This window comes from Vulpes lagopus, chromosome 8 (assembly GCF_018345385.1).
Source record: "Vulpes lagopus strain Blue_001 chromosome 8, ASM1834538v1, whole genome shotgun sequence".
Taxonomy (NCBI): Eukaryota; Metazoa; Chordata; class Mammalia; order Carnivora; family Canidae; genus Vulpes; species Vulpes lagopus.
In genome coordinates, this window is record NC_054831.1 from 111,186,592 (window position 1) to 111,204,825 (window position 18,234).

Genomic DNA, 18,234 nt, shown 5'->3' on the forward strand with positions numbered 1-18,234 from the left:
TGTATTCTCACAATCTTACCCATGTAATCATCTAGTACAAAAAAAAATTCATAGGTAGTTTCATTACATAATGGATCATAACATGTGTTATTTTTGCTTACATGTTAACAATACTTGTCATCAGCAGCTTTAATAGTTAACTTGCTGGGGGGGGATCCCTGGGTGGCTCAGCAGTTTAGCCCCTGCCTTTGGCCCAGGGCTAATCCTGGAGTCCTGGGATCGAGTCCCACATCAGGCTCCTGCATGGACCCTGCTTCTCCCTCTGCCTGTGTCTCTGCCTCTCTCTCCCTTTGTGTCTCTCATGAATAAACAAATAAAATCTTAAAAAACAAAAAAATAGTTACTTGCTGGAATGCCTGGGTGGCTCAATGGTTGGGTGTCTGCCTTTGGCTCAGGTCATGATCCTAGGATCTGGAATTGAGTCCCACATCAGGCTCTCCTCAGGGAGTCTGCTTTTCTCCCTCTGCCTGTGTCTCTGCCTCTCTCTCTCTCTCTGTTTCTCATAAATAAATAAATAAATAAATAAATAAATAAATAAATAAATAAATAAATAAATAAATAAAATCTTTAAAAAAAATAGTTACTTGCTAAAAACAGTTGACTTCCCTGACTCCTTTTCAGAATGATTATACAAAGATGTATTCAATCTAATATGAGGGGTGCCTGGGTGGTTCAGTCACTTAAATGTCTGATTTCAGCTCAAGTCATGATCTTAGGGTCCTAGGAGTGAGCTCCTCATCAGGCTCCCTGCTTAGCAGGAACTCTGCTTGTCCCTCTGCCTCTTTTCCTCCACCTGCTTGTGCACTCTCTCTCTCTCAAATAAATAAATCTTTTTTAAAAATCCAATCTGAGGGATCCCTGGGTGGCGCAGCGGTTTGGCGCCTGCCTTTGGCCCAGGGCGCGATCCTGGAGACCCGGGATCGAATCCCACATCAGGCTCCCGGTGCATGGAGCCTGCTTCTCCCTCCGCCTGTGTCTCTGCCTCTCTCTCTCTCTGTGACTATCATAAATAAATAAAAAATTTAAAAAAAAAAAAAATCCAATCTGAGCTTTAAGAATTAAAAATGGGATATTGCATTTAAAAATATAATACTTGCAAATGTGAATTCATTCATATATTAAATATGTCCCCTGATAAACTATTAAAGTTATTTAATTTCTGCCAAAATATTAAACCTTCATAGAAGGTAATTTATCTTCTATAAGTATACTTTATATGGGAAATATACCACTTACCAGAGCATTTTTTATTTTAAGAGGGGGGTAGATTTTATAAAGAAAACGTTAGTAAAGTAGAAAGGCCCTAGCTTTTTCTATCCATTAATTTTCCTGAAATGATTCATTGTACTCCTTTTTTTAGAATTTCTACTTTATGGATAAGAATTAAAACACTTCTTTCAACTCTTAAAATTCTTAGCTTAACCTCTCTGCAGAACAGATCCAAATACAAACAGATGATTGACAAATACAAACAGTTCATCTGTCCAGTGCTTTATTGTCATTATTATTAATTATTACCTGACCCATGCCATCCTGATATATGGAGTCTTTATTGTTCAAAATCAGTAAATCAAGGAAGGAAGGAATCCTGAATATGATTGCCTATAGACTTTTAATGATACATTTAGTTCAATTCAGTTTAGCTTTTTTGCTTTATCAAACTTGAAATTGTTAAATTATTTATCAAACTAATGCATAGAAATTCTCTGTTCTCTATTAGAAATTTTTGAAAATGGGAATCAAAGGGAAAATGGGCCCCTTGTGTGGGATTTAGCTTCATAGCCATTTGTATTAGGGTTTTCCAGGAAAACAGAACCAATAAGATAACATGTATAAATATGTACGTATCAAGAGATGTAAGGAATGGAGTTGCATGGTTATGGAGACTGAGACGTCTCAGGATCTACATTCAGCAAGCTGGAGACCCAGGAAAGTCAATGGTGTGGTTCCAGTCTGAGTCTGAAGACCTTAAAACTTCGAGTGCTAATGGCATAAGTTCTAGCTGGAAAGCAGGTAGGTTCAAGACTTAAACAGAGTCAGTGTTTCAGTTCAAGTTCAAAGTCAGGAAGAGACCAGTGTTACATCTGAAGGCCATCAGACAAGAGGAGTTCTCACCATTTTTATTCTATTCTGGTCTTCAGTTGATTGGAGGAGGCCCCATCCACTTTAGGGAGGGCAGTGTGCTTTACTCAATCTAACAATTCAAATGTTAATCTTATCCAGAAACACCCAGAAGGACACACCTAGAATACTGTTTGACCAAAGGTCTGAAAATCAAGTGGTCCAGTCAGGTTACCAGATAAAAGTAACTATCAGGGTTGCCCAGGTGGCTCAGTTGGTTAAGTGTCAGATTCTTGGTTTTGGCTCAGGTCATGATCTCAGAGTTGTGAGATCAAGCCCCATGTTGGGCTCCATGCTCAGTGGGGAATCTGCTTCCCCTTTCCCCTCTGCCCCCCTCCCTGCTCTCACTTGGGGTGCTCTCCCTCTCTCTCAAATCAATCAATCTTTTAAAAATTTAACTATCACATCATTTTATTAAGAACCCTCCATTCATTACATCAAGAGTAGTAAGCCTGCATGTCTGAATCAGATATTTCTTTCTCATGTATCAGTAGTTTTTCTGGAAGACTTTGCCTACTTCATCAGGATTTTGGGGTACCTATATAATTTAGCCTTTTGAACATAAGAATATGAGAACTAAGATACTGAATCAGTCCTGGGGTCTAAGAAGATAGGTACTAAGGGATGTATTTAGTCAGAGTACAAACAACACTCATCTCTTGTCATTATGCAGTGACTCCTTTGGATTCAGTGTCTGCAGTTTGTCATCACTTCTCCTAAGGAAGTAAATGTATTCTGGCCCTGCCCTCAGGGAACATGTACATTAATTGGGAAGATGTGTTCACGAAAAGTTAAGTAGTTATTCAACTGTTAAATTACAATTTAAAACAATGTCAAGAGATTGTACCAATCATTTTTATTTAAGATTTTATTTATTCATGAGAGACACAGAGAGAGGCAGACACATAGGCAGAGGGTGAAAGAAACAGGCTCCCTAGGGGGAACCTGATATAGGACTCAATCCCAGGACCCCAGAACAACCACTGAGCCACCCAGGCACCCCAGGAGGTATAGTACCAATAATTAATGTAAGAGATAGTTGAGGTAAAGAATACTTAGCTGTTTTCTAGCCCCCTTCTCATTTTTTCAGATGAGCTTTTAAGTGATAAAGTGACTTGCTGATAATCTTGTCACCAATTAAGGAAATTCAGAGGAAGAAGAAATTTTAAGTGACTCTTTAGTAGACTTTAGGGAAGATATGCCCAGAGCTGGCCCACCTGTCCTTTTGTGGACAATATGTCTACTTTTTCTAATTTTAAGCTGACTTTCACTGCTTTCCTTGTTTATTACCCAAAGATAGCCACGCAAAACTGCCCAGCCCCAAAGAGAAAAATCTAATTAGTCATGCAAAGCCACTGGATTGCGTCCATGCTTATTCAGTTGTGTACTCTTGATCCATTCTGTTATGGCCAATCACACAGTAAGAGGGAGTGTTCTGTTTCAATAGTGACATCTCAAAGATGGGGATATATGATAACAGAGAAAATCATGTGCACTTCTAGTGCAGAGATACATATGCATTTCAGAAGTCAGGAATACACTAACTAGAGCAGCCTTTTTATATAAGAGGATAGAAGACTTCAGATACAATGCAGAAGCTAAACATTTTGGATTTTATCTAGTAGATACTAAAGAGACATTGTAATAGTTCATTTTCTTTTTTTTTTTAAGGGTTTTTTAAAAGATTTATTTATTTATTCATGAGAGACACAAGACAGAGAGGGGCAGAGACATAGGCAGAGGGAGAAGCAGGGAGCCTGATGCGGGACTGGATCCTGGATCCTGGGATCAGGCCCTGAGCCAAAGGCAGACACCCAACCGCTGAGCCACCCAGGCATCCCAGTTAATTTTATTTTCTAAACAGTATATTTATCACTCAAAAGTAACTTTCAAAGTATAGGAAAGTGTTATCTAAATTATAGCATCTTAAACCAAAATGATTCTCAACTGAGGGAGATCTTGTCCCCCAGAGGACATTTGGCAATGTCTGGAGGAATTCTGGATTGTCACGCTGGGAGGGACTGCTACTGGCATCTAATAGGAAGGGGTTAGGGTTGCTGCTAAACATGCTACAATGCACAGGACTCAGAGCCTCTTTGGCCCAAAATGTCCATAGTGCTGAGCTTGAAAAATCCTTCATTCATGGAACCATGTGTATTGGCAACATTGCTAGCATCTCGGTGGAATTGTTCATTGCCTTTGACTAAGACAGAATAAAGAACTTCAATTTAACAAAGAGGTTTAGCGAAAGAAAGAACTAGGTCTCTAAAATATCCAACTAATTCTAATGTACACATCTATTTTTTCTTTTAGAGTAAACTAGAGTTTTTTCTTATTATTCCTGGGAAAGTAATTTGTGTTACTTTGCTACAGACTGCTACAGTCTTGACTACCATTCCAAATGTGATTTATTATAATGGTTTAAGATGCTTTCTCAAATGTGTGAATATCATTTAAAGTAAGCAACTGCTGTAAGCAATGCTTTATGCCTCAGTAGCCCTTAATCACCTCCAACATGCTTTTAAAAATTCTACTTTTAGGACAGGGTACTAACCAGTATATTATGTTAATAGGTGATATTTAGTTTTGTTAAATTATTTACCAAATAGAGTAAAATAGTTTAATCTGTAAACTTAGGAACAAACCTCAAAAGATCATCATAATCATGAATTACCATATTTTCTAGTGATTATACCAGTTTTTCTCTGTGCTACTTTAACATTCATTCAGTATGAGACATGGAACATTTTTCTTTAAAGATTGAAAAATTAGTACAAAGAACTCCTAAATATACTTCATGCACATTCACCAATTGCTAACATTTTATTACATTTATTTATCATTTCCATTGGTTCTCCTATATATGTATGTGTGTACCTGTGGATGTATATATACATACATTCTTGAATTATTTCAGAGTTGCAGAAATCATGCTCCTTTACCCTTAAATATTTCATGATAATAATACAATACTGGGGGATCCCTGGGTGGCTCAGCGGTTTAGCACCTGCCTTCGGCCCAGGGCATGATCCTGGAGATCCGGGATTGAGTCCCGCATCGGGCTCCAGCATGGAGCCTGCTTCTCCCTCTGCCTTGTGTCTCTGCCTCTCTCTCTCTATCATGAATAAATAAATAAAATATTTTTTAAAAATAATACAATACTATTATTTAATATGCAGTCCCTATTAAAATTTTGCCAATTGTCCCAGTAGTATAATTTATAGCATTTGATTAATCCAGTCCAGGATCCAATCCATATTGCACACTGCATTTAGCTTTCCTCTCTCATTAGCCCTATAATCCATAATGATGCTTTCAACCTTTCTTTATGTTGAATCTTTCACATTAACATTTTTTTTAAGAATACAGGTCATTTGTATCATATAATATCCTTCAATTTGGATTTATGTGCTGTTTCTTCCTATTAGATTCCTTTATATGTTATGGTGGGAATACAATAAAAGCAGTGTTGTGTCCTTTTCAGTGTATCATGTCAGGAGGCACAGGGTGTCATTTTGTCCAATGATTGATGATGTTAACTTCCATTGAGGTGTTGTACCACAAAAACTTTTTTAAGCTTAAAAATCCTTGTGACTCATTAGTTTCTTTCTTTACCTCTTCTTTAAGAACTGCTTCAGGTAGAAATGTCAGCACAGTGATACATGGCTCTCATCAGAAGGAAGGTATTATTGAATGGCTCTTATGTGCTAATAAGCACATCCTATGTAATATGTCCTCTAATATCACAATTCTACATTCATTAGCATCTACTGTGTGTCATAAAAGAAGCCGTTCCTGGCCTCAAAGCAGTCACAGTCTGCAGGGGAAACACAATCAATGCATAGTGGTTAGCACTAGAAGAATGGAATGCACAGGATGCTATGGGAACATTCAGGCAGGTACCAAACAACATTAGGGACCCTCATCAAGGAAGACTTCCTAAAGTCAGTGAAGCTTGAGCCAAGTGTTGAAGATGATTAGGAGTAAGTAAGGGCCATGGAGGGATCATTAGAGTCAAAAGAATGATAGCTTAAGAATTAGAGAGAGTGGGATCCCTGGGTGGCGCAGTGGTTTAGCGCCTGCCTTTGGCTCCGGGCGCCATCCTGGAGAACTGGGATCGAATCCCACGTCGGGCTCCCAGTGCATGGAGCCTGCTTCTCCCTCTGCCTGTGTCTCTGCTTCTCTCTCTATCATAAATAAAAAAAAAAAAGAAGAAAATCCTTTAAAAAAAGAATTAGAGAGAATGTGGAACATGGCTCTTTCTGGGAATTCAAATGGTTTTAGGATGGGCTACGTTATGGCAACTTGAGGAGGCTTAGGAGGATATGCTGAAAAGATAGTCATGTCCTGAGCATTGAGGCCTCCTTGTATCATCTGAGAAGGTTGAAGTCTATCCTAAAGTTCTATGAGCAGCCAATGAAGGATTTAAAGGGAGGGGGAAGATCACTCACTCATTAAACAGATATTTAGCATTTGCTGCCTTCCAAGCTTTTTTCTAGGCTCCGAGAATATAGCAGTGGAGAAGTAATCCTCTTGCTCTTAGGGAGTTTACACTCTTGAATTGCATTTTAAAAGAGCATGCTATCAATAATGTAAAGAATAGATTAGAGGCACAGAGACTAATTAAAAAGTAATTAGAGCACCCTACTCTGTGGTTATCCCCACTTGATAGATTTTTTTTAATTGCCTCTACCCTATAATGTCACAAAAGTGAGACTAGAAGTAGTGTCCTAGATAAGTATCATTTATGCCAATTACACTGTGAATCTGAATTACCTGCTACGCTGTATAAGCACTTTAAGATCACGCAGTTTCTTTTTTTCATAATTCAGAATCTCACAGCTCCTAGTTATCTCTTAGAAATGTTGATCCTTAAAAGGAATCTAACAGATTTCCCAGGACTTAGACATATTACTTGGTTCTTCCTCTTTTCTTCATGTCTGTGATGTATAATTAATCATAGATTACTTCATTTTGTTTCATTTCATTTACAACATTTATGAGCTTCGCTTTGTCAGAGTGAAATGCTTGTCCCCTCCTTTTCTTTCCAAAGTGGCATAATTAGTGTTAGCATCTTTTTTAACAGGCTACATAAAGTTTAGTGGCTGGATTAAATCAAGTCATTAACATAATGTGCTACCCAATTTGCCCCTATCTCTCTTCGTTTCCAGGACATCAAAGTGCCACAGAGCACCAGTGTAATTGGGCCTTGCTGGCCTGTCAGATTCCGTCAGCCTGATGACTGCTGCTTTTACTAAAGAGCTTCTAGGCATGATAATTAAGGAGGGAGAGGGGGAGAGTCTGAGAAATGTAAAACTTTGGACATTTCTCTATGAATATTTTATTAATTTGAATAATCAGAAGTTAACAGTATCAATTTGATGTATAATACATTGATTAAAAGCCTTGTTTTAGGTCCTTAAAATAGACATCAAAACCAAAAATTTGCATCTGCCATGGCATTAATAAAAAGAAGTAACAATCCTTCTTGCAAAATGTTTGTAGTTTTATCATTTAAGCAATGGAGTCTTCCATTTTCACAACAAAATGTATGGCCATCAATTCACAGATTTCTTAAGGTGCGCCCACAGGTAAGATTGGGAATTCACATGCTGAAAGAGCAGTGGTCTGTTCTGTGCGTTGCATATTTACATCTTCCTCTGTTTCTACTAAGCAGTTTTGTAAAAACTGCCATATTTAATTGGACTAAATTACAATTCTACTTGGGAACCAGGTCGTCTTGAACAATATGAACTGGCATTCCCAGGTGATTGTAATAATGATGTTCGGCAAAATATATTTTAAGGATTTGAAAGGCAAAAATGCATAAAGCAACTCACTACTTTTAGAATTCATGTATTAAAAAATATTAAATCACTTCAGAATCAAATATGAGGGCACCTGGGTGACTCAGTTGGTTAAGCATCTGCCTTCGGCTCAGGTCATGATCCCAAGGTCCTGGAATTGAGTCCAATGGTCAGTGGGGCTCTCTGCTGAGCAGGGAGCCTGTTTTCTCTCTCTCTTCCTTCCCTTCTCCTCTGCTTGTGCTCTCTCTTGCTATCTCTCACACACACACATAAATAAATAAAATATTTAAAACAAAAAGTGAATCAAATATATCCTATCAGTGGGTAAAATAAGTCCCTCCCAAATTTTACATATAGAAGCTTAAGCTAGATAAAGTAGGTTTCAAAATATATTTTAGGTAAAACCAGAAATGTTGAATTATTTTCCTGGTAGTAACCGCTTCCAAAACTATTTTTTAGGTGTTGCTACTTAATTATCTCTTACTAATATACTATGAACATCTTTCCAATAGCAGTATACTCCATTTCTTTTAACATATACATAATATTCCATTGCACAGCTATACCATATTTATTTAAATAAGCCCCTTTTGGGAGAACCTTAAGTTTCTACCAGGTTTTGTTAATACAAACATTTCTGGTTAAAATAACAATGTATAAAAATCCCCCCCCCCCCCCCACTTCCCCACATCACACCTTTGCCAAATTAATGGTTAAGAAATTATACTTCACTGAAATTCCATTTTAAAGAAGCAAAAAAGAGGGAATATTTTATATATATACATACATATTTTTATATGAGCATACAGACACACCATTTAGGTTTACATAAGCAAAGAAAATGTCTGGAAGTGTATAATCCAAACACCATTTATTAGCAGTGAGTTTCTCTGAGACATGGATCAGGGCAGGGGTGAGCAAACTATGGCCCAAGTGTCAAACCCAGCCCTCTGTTTTTGTAAATAAACTTTTATTGGGGAGCACCTGGGTGGCTCAGCGGTTGAGCATCTGCCTTCGGCTCAGGGCATGATCCTTGAGTTCTGGGATTGAGTCCCACATCGGGCTCCCTGCAGAGAGCCTGCTTCTCCCTCTGCCTCTGTCTCTACCTCTTTGTGTGTCTCTCATGAATGAATGAATGAATGAATGAATGAATGAATGAATGAATGAATAAATAAATAAATATTTTTTTAAAACTTTTATTGGAACATAGCTATACCCATCATATGACCTGCAATGCAAAAAATACTGGCTGGCTGACCCTTTACAGCAAAAAATTGCCAACCCCTGAGTTGGGAGAAAACAAGGAATTTTTTATACTTTACTTTTAGGATTTATATTGTTGATTGCTTTTAATAGTGAGTGTAGATTGCGTCTAGAAAGGAAATAATTTGTAAGCTAATTATGCATTAAAATGTTAAATAACTAAAGAACAGTTTAATATTAATATCGTGGAAGCTTTTTTTTTAAGATTTTCCTTTTTGGGGGAATCCCTGGGTGGCTCAGCGATTTAGCGCCTGCCTTTGGCCCACGGGATGGTCCTAGAGTCCCGGGATCGAGTCCCACATAGGGCTCCCTGCAGGGAGCCTGCTTCTCCCTCTGCCTGTATCTCTGCCTCTCTCTCTCTCTCTCTGTGTGTCTCTCATGAATAAATAAATCTTTAAAAAATAAAATAAAATATTCTTTTTTGAGAGAGAGAAAAAAAGTGTATAGGAGCAGGGGGAAAGGCAGAGAGAGATGCAGACTCCCCCTGAGAAGGCAGCCAGGAATTGGTGGAATCAGGCCTCCATCCCAGGACCCTGGGATCACGACCTAAGCTGAAGGCAGATGCTTAACCAAGTGAGCCACCAAGTTACCCTTGTAGAAGCCTTTTAATAAATATCTTAGAAAGGGTCAACAAATGTAGGTTCAATCTTTTTTGGTTTAGAGCAGTGGTTCTCAAAATGTGGTCCCCAAACCAGCAGCATCAGCATCACATGAGAACTTGTAAGGATGCAAATTCTTGGACCCCACCCCAGACCTCATGAATCAGAAACTCAGAGACTGGGTCCCAGCAATCTGTGTGTTATCAAGCCTCTCAGGTCATTCTGGGGTATGCTAGTGAGAATAACTTTAGGGAAAAGTGGTACTACTCACTGTGACTGCACACGGGATCACCTAGAGAGTGTTTTTAAATGCCAGGGCCCCGCTCCATCCGGATCAACTAAATCCAAATTTTGTTTAAAGCTCCCCCGGTGATACTAATGTGCAGCCAGAATTGAGAACCACTGTACTATAACATCTGTTTTCAATGATGGTGAGAATGGAATGGCATATCAAAATCACCTGAAATTGAGGGTAATTTTTAAAATTCTCTCCTTCCTTCGCATTATTGCCATAGTAAGCCACAGTTAATGATAGAAATGTGTCATATCCCTCAGGTGCATTAGGACAGGAAAAAATATTCCAACCATTGCTTTAGAACATGTGGTAACAAGCTTCTGTAATTTGCTGACCATTATAGGTGCAGTAATTTACATGGTATATAAGGGAGACCATGACAATATTCTAAAAATAAGTATTCCTATCCCTAGCACCATTTGTTTCTCCATTATGAACTTTTCAATATTTATATTATTTGTTCAATATAGGTCTTTCACAGAGCCTTTGAGAAAAGATAAGTTACCACCATTGATAAAAGCTGAAGTTTTTTTGGTTTTGTTTGTTAAAAACATTGTTATCTCAACAATTTGTCTCTTCACTCTTATTTCTCCTAAAGAGGGGTTAATTTGTTTTTAAAAAAATAAAGAGCTGTTATTTTAAAAAACGAAAGACTTTTCAGTCAAAACATGTGTGAAGAGGGGATCCCTGGGTGGCGCAGTGGTTTAGCGCCTGCCTTTGGCCCAGGGCGCGATCCTGGAGACCCGGGATCGAATCCCACATCAGGCTCCCGGTGCATGGAGCCTGCTTCTCCCTCTGCCTGTGTCTCTGCCTCTCTCTTTCTCTCTCACTGTGTGCCTATCATAAATAAATAAAAAATTAAAAAAAAAAAAAAAAAAACATGTGTGAAGAGCAGATATGATTCCTAATAAGAATTTTTTGGAGCCTAGTGTGAGTTGAGAGGACTTTTATTTGAGTTTTTGCAATGACTCTGCCCACCTCCAGCCTGAAGAAGGGAAGTTGTAAGAATCACCGTTAACCATTGCTATCCCACCCCACTTACATATGGCTCTGTCAGTGCCAACAGTGAGTTTGACTGTTTGAACCAACATTTTGAGCTTTTTTTAGAGCTCACCCCAATTAAAATTTTGCTCTTAAAGGACATAGACATAGATCATCACCTTCCATTTCTGTTATGTATCTATCATTTTGCTATCAACTACCAAGTTCTGGGGTGCCTGGCTGGCTCAGTGGTTGAGTCTGGTTTCTGCTCGAGGCATGCTCCTGAAGTCCTGGGATCAAGTCGCACATCGAACTTCTCACAGGGAGCCTGCTTCTCCCTCTACCTATGTTTCTGCCTCTCTCTGTGTTTCTCTCTTAACTAAATAAAATCTTAAAAAAAAAAAAGTACCAAGTTCTACCTACCATGGCTCCTAAGAGGTAGGCTTTATTTGTATTTATTTACACACACACATACATACACATTTTTATGGTGATAAATGTAATACTCATGTAAATTCATGTAGCCATTTGGGGAGTGATTTGAATTTCTCATATCTGTCACTTAGCAATTCTTCTAAGAATCACTCACATATACAGAAAAACAAAGGGATAGACAATGCAACAACAGTGTAATAACAAAAAATTGTGATCAACTTCATTATCAGTAGAGAAATAAGTGAACTATAGATTATATACGCAATATAAATGGAATTCTGTAAAACAGTTAATATGAATGAGTTAGATTTTAATTATAAACATGAACAATCTCTATAGTATTGAGTGAGAAAAAAACACAAGTTGCAAAATGTTTAACCACTAATTATAGAGAATGGTACCACTAATATAAAATGTAAAAGCAGAAAACAGCACTGTATACATGTTGTAGAAAACATACAGGCATGTTTGGGAGTGATACACACCACCTTCAGGATACTGGTTTCCTCTGGGGGAATGAGAAAGGAGAGAAAGGAACTAAGAGAGGTGGGGGCTTTACCTGCATCTGAAATGTTTTAGTTCTTCAACAGTAACAACAAAAAAGTTTGAATCAGACACAGCAAAATGGTAACATCTGTTTAGGATGTTGAGTATTTGAATATGCCAAATTATTTTCTATATTTTATAATTTTACAGAAATGCTTAATCACTGTAGAGATTTAGAGTGAAATAAAACTCACATGTAATCTCACCAGAGTTAAAGTTAAATCTAATTGACTGAAACAAGTTGCAAAACTTTTATCATAGGCCCTTCTCAGTTAAGGAATGCTATGTTTAAAGGCTGTCGAGTATAATTCATTTTTTTTTCTTTTGAAGATTTTATCCATTTATTCATGAGAGACACACAGAGAGAGAGAGAGGCAGAGGGAGAAGCAGGCTCCATGCAGGGAGCCCAATGTGGGACTCGATCCCAGGTCTCCAGGATCAGGCCCTGGGCTGAAGGCAGGTGCTAAACCGCTGAGCCACCCGGGCTGCCCCGAGTATAATTAATTTTTAGGGCTCTAACAATTCAGCTCCAGTGTGGTTACTCTGATGGTGAAAACCAGAGAAGAATTCAACATGAACCTCTGAAGTAAAACAAAAAAGTCAAGCATGCTAGTAAAAGCTTAAGTAAATACTATAGAAAAATATGGCCTAAAAAGTGAATTAACGTCAGTCAGGAAGCAATAGTGGCATTGAGCCAAAATCATAAGAACTATAACTTTTTTTCTCTGCAAGTAATACTAGCTGTCATCACATCTTTAGATCATTCAATCACATGATATGTGGTGTCCATCTATACAGACAACAAAAAGTAAGTTGCTTGCAGTTCCTATTTGAGTGACTTCTAGGACTTCTGTTTACCACAATCAGAACTTTTAAATGCTCTTTTTATATGCTGATGTCAACATCTTGCTAACTAGGAAGTTAATAGGCCAGTTGGTGAAGGAGACAAAAAAAGTAACATCATACTTAGTAACAAACATTCACACATATAGAAAAGAAAATGGGAGGGATACCTGGTTGGCTCAGTTGGTTAAGCATTAGACTCTCGATTTCGGCTCAGGTTATGATTTCAGGGTCATGAGATCAAGTCCCAAGGCGGGCTCCCCACTCAGTGTGGAGTCTTAGGAGATTCTCTCTCTCCCTTTCCCTCTGCCCCCCCACACCTCCACATTCATGCGTGCATGCGCTACCTCTCTCACACACACACACACACACACACACACACACAAAAAAAAAAAAAAACCAGGAAAAGGCTAAAACCTATGTATGCTGTGTGGCAAACTTACCATTTGTGGAGGCTACTAGGGTCCTGCCAAAGTAGACCTGTCATGTTCTAGTGATTCTGATCAGACATGATTATGCATCTATCTGCAGACGCTTCGCTTTAGTCATTTGTATATTGTTATCCTTTCCAAGTCTCCTAATGGAACTTTTTTTTGTTGTTTTATTATGAAAAATTGAAACATACAAAAAACTTGAAATAATAGTAACCTACCATCTCAATTCCACAATATTGGCCTGTCTTTGAAATAGCCTTACTTAACTAAAATCTAGAACGACAAGATTTCTGTATACTTTTCTTTTTATTATTATTATTATTATTTATGATAGTCACACAGAGAGAGAGAGAGGCAGAGACACAGGCAGAGAGAGAAGCAGGCTCCATGCACCGGGAGCCCGACGTGGGATTCGATCCCGGGTCTCCAGGATCGCGCCCTGGGCCAAAGGCAGGCGCCAAACCACTGCGCCACCCAGGGATCCCTGTATACTTTTCAATGGCTATTAATTGCCAACCTACCGAAACATGGGAGACACAATATTTGTGAAAAGAGAAAATACTGGGGATCCCTGGGTGGCTCAGCAGTTTAGCGCCTTCCTTTGGCCCAGGGCATGATCCTGGAGTTCCAGGATCGAGTCCCACATCAGGCTTCCTGCACGGAGCCTGCTTCTCCCTCTGCCTGTGTCTCTGCCTCTCTCTCTCTCTCTCTCTCTCTCTCTCATGAATAAATAAAATCTTTAAAAAAAAAAATAAAAGAGAAAACACTAATAATTGAGCTTCCTCTATGTCTGGCAATATGCAAAAGATAATGTGAATATGTAAAAGATATTCAGCCTCCCTTGACTCTGTATCTTTAACTGATTATTGAGAGCCTACTATGTGCCAGATAGGATGTTAAGTAGAAGATTGGTAAGAGACAGTTCTGGCCTCCAGGAGCTCACAGTGTGAGAGAGGCAGGTAAGTAAAGAAATCCAGTATAGGGATCCCTGGGTGACTCAGCCGTTTAGCGCCTGCCTTTAGCCCAGGGCGTGATCCTGGAATCCCAGGATCGATTCCTACATCGGGCTCCCTGCCTTGAGCCCGCTTCTCCTCCCTCTGCCTGTGCCTCTGCCTCTCTCTGTGTGTCTCTCATGAATGAATAAATAAAACCTTAAAAAAAAAAAAAAAGAAAGAAATCCAGTATAATGGGACTGAAAAGTACAATGACGGTCCAGTGGAGGAACCAACTTGCTCTTGAAGATTAGTAATGCTATCCTGAAAGGACAGTATGTATGGTCCAGGGCCTAAAATAAGTAGAATTTTGTCTAATAGAGAAGATTTTTCAATGCCAAACCTGAGCTATATAAATAGCACACCACTGGTCCAGGAAAACAGCAAGAATGGTGGTTAATAGTTTTCAAGCAGAGGTGATACCTGATTTGTTTTTAGAGAATTTGGCCACAAGAAGAGTAGTTGAGGCTGCCGACAAGGGATTAGGAGCAAGAGTGCCTCACCTCTCTTACAGCCCTAGAGTATATCCACTTAATTTTTGAGTGTGTACTACATACCACACCAGTGATACCATATGCAAGATAATAGTTCCTGTATCACTGAATTTACAGCCTCGTGCCATCCATCTGCTTATAGTTCTGCCAACCAGTTATCTTTTATGATTCCTTCTGATTTCTTCCTTGTTATTCTAGCAAACTACATTTTAATACTAGGAAGCTGTTGAATTAGTTCTTCCATCAGATCAGATGAGAACCTAAAGAAATTTCTCTAGAAATAAAAATGAGAAAATAAACCACATCCTATTTTATTTTTATATCCCCAGTAGCTGATACAATGTTGAAATATCATAAGCTTTCAATAATTTGATGAATCATTGAGATATTTAGGAAGTAAAATGAACAAGAATGGGTAATCTGTAGGATGATGTGGGTATGAAAAAAGAGATATCAGAAGTGACTCCAAGGTCTCCTGGGCTTAGGTGACCAGGGAGATGGTGATATCACCTGAGATAGGAAACACCAGAGGATGAATGAGCTTGGGGGAGAGGAGAGAATTTGAGTTCATTTCTGACACTAAGTTGGAGTTGTCAGTTATGCAATTGAAGTGCTTCCTAACCTTCAAAATCTTTATATATAATCTAGTTGAACTTTTGATTCCAGAGGCAACAGTACAACCAGTATTTTTCCAACGTTGAAAAATAAATTGGCTGGTCCCAGTAGCCAAAATATATCATGCTTGGAAAATTCTTTATCCAGAGCATGCTTCCCTAGATATATATGATTTGGAAAACATATCCCCTTTTTGATGTATTTTAACTTGATTCATGTAGCATAAAAAGAACAAATAAATGACAACTAATAACTTCTATCCATAATATTAGAGAATTTAGAAGGACATAGGATAAAGGTAATGAGATTAGGATGCGATGGGGGGGGGGGTAGTGGATAACAACAACAAAAAATTGGATGAGAAAGGAGATGTCATCATGTGAGGAATTTTAAAGCTCTTTTATTTATTTGAATAATGTGGGTTTTCTTTTGGTTTGTTTGGTATTAATGTTTTGATTTGTTTCTTTGGCTGTAATCTACTTTCATTTAGAATTATATTTTTGTATATAGCCTTATTTGACAACCTAAATACGTTCTTACAATAGTGTAAGTTTTCATGGAAAAGGACTATACACTATACACTTAATATATTATTAATAAAATAACCAACCCATTAAGCAAATTTTATTCCCCTGCTATTTAAAAGTTCATTCATTTCTTCATAGGGTTCTATGATAAACAACTTTAAATTCTTCTTTTCACAATGTAGAAATAACCATGTATATACCTCTTTTGCCTTTTTATGGCTAATTTCCTTTAATTCTTTTGTGCGGGCAAACAAATGTTTTATAAGAAGTTACTATTTTAGCAATTCTGAGTTTGTCAAATTACAACTCATGTAAAAGGCTTAATTATGCATTGTGCTACATTTGAAGCAGATTTATAAAATGGGTGTTCGTGTGTGGTATTTTGACAACCACCATACATTTTAAGGAAAAAATAATATCATTTAAAATATTTTCTTTACCATGTTAGTCTTTGGCAAGCAGAGAAGGGCTTTTCTGAAGTGAGGTTAGACAATGGAGCCAACTTCATTTTTTATGCACGTGAACGGAGAGGGCTTGAGGTTATTAGTTGAAACCGAGTAACCTTTCCAGGCTTTCATCTCTTTCTTTTCAAATTTGAATATGAAAAGCATATTCAAGTCAAAGACCATCACTTTAATGACATTTGGCAGTCATTTGATTTATTAGGTTTTAGAAAAAATTTTCCTTTAAATATTTCATCATACTATGCTAATCCTAGTAATATTGCCAGCTGCAGCCTTGTACCTGTATTAGTGGAGACAGAATGGTGTGGAATTTTCTCTGTCATCCTAGTAAAATTTCCATGAATCTACTGAATAATAAAATAACCTTATTGAAATATTCAGATTTGGGTTTTTAGTTAAAGTGTCTTAGAATACATAATAAAAGAAAATGTCTTTTGAAAGAGTGGGGTAAAATTACTTCATCAAATATTGAGGGGGTTTGACAGCAATAGAAATTGTTCTTTATGGGGATATTTTTACAATAGGATAATTATGCTTTTCAGTTTAATTAATTATATCATATGCTTTGAAATATCTAAGTAATCACTGTGGTGAATTTACACACTGATTTATGTTTGACAATGAGTTCCTAAAAGTTGGTCCTATAGACAGGTTTTAGTTTCAGAATTTTCTAATTGTTATTTAAAGCTATACAATTTACATTAGCATGCTTCTGAATTTAGTAAAGAGGAATTTAGTAAAAGGAAATGAAGCACAAATTTAAAATTGTAAAAACAAACAGGAGTTATCTTGGTGTGATCTAATTTTTAAGTCCGTCTGTTTGTTTTAAATCATTACTCAAGGAAACATGTATGGTTCATATACTGATGTCTGTGATACCAAAATCTATTAAGTAAGGATTGAAATGAAAATTACACAGTAAAACAGGTATATTTTTAGTTGTTAATTCTGTAAAGATGAGATAAAAAATAAATTGCAAGGAAATATATGGTAGATTAGATAAAAATCTTGTTTCTTTTGTTTGAAAACATTACATATTGAATGAAATATATTATGGCAGAATATATAAGAGGATGAATTATAGTTTCTGCTCTAGTTAATATGGATTCATATAGCTACATTTATTAGCATAATAGCTATAAAGTATTCAACAGGCTTTGATCTCTGAATAACTGAAACTTTCTCAGGTACTGTAGATTAAATAAAAGCAGTGATAAACATGTACTTCATTACATAGTTTGAAATAAGGCCAACTGATACTTGTCATTCTGAAAGCAATCGGAGATGAAGATCTCATAATCTTCGCCCCTGATAGACTACTAGTGGGGTATTTATAGCCTCAAATGTAAATCAGGAGACTATTGCCATGACACTGTTAACTTCAAACCCTGGGGCATTAGAATCTCATTCTCTCTCTCTCTGTCGTGAATAATCTATCATGTATAACTATACAGTAGTGTACAATGCGTTCCAAAAAAGAAACCCATTGGCCTTCATGTTTTATTTAAAATTTATACTGAAAAACAATAAAGAGGTTTTTGCTCATTTGTTTTATGTTACTTTGTTGTTTTTTTGTTTTGTTTTTGCTCTTTAAACAGCCATCAGAAAAAATTCGGATTGAGATCATAGCTCTAAGCCTTAATGATTCTCGAGTGACTGCAGATGACACTATCCAACGGCTGTTCGTTGAATGCAGATTCTACAGTCTTCCTGCTGAAGAGACACCTGTGTCACTTCCAAAACCCAAAAGTGGGCAGTGGGTCTACTATAATTATAGCAATGGTATGTATGGTTCCTTTATAACATAGACTTTTATTT

General features: G+C 37.4%; 1 protein-coding gene across 2 annotated transcripts in view; it reads left to right on the forward strand.

Annotated features, from left to right (window-relative positions):
• Positions 1-18,234, forward strand: part of RPGRIP1L (RPGRIP1 like) — a 96,705-nt gene that overhangs the window by 60,959 nt on the left and 17,512 nt on the right. Inside the window, exon 23 of one of the 2 annotated variants that reach the window (XM_041768097.1) lies at positions 18,015-18,198. In XM_041768097.1, the coding sequence (XP_041624031.1) occupies positions 18,015-18,198 (184 nt within the window). Of the gene's footprint in view, positions 1-7,292; positions 7,572-18,014; positions 18,199-18,234 lie in introns of those variants that run through there. The other variant, XM_041768099.1, reaches the window with a different exon arrangement.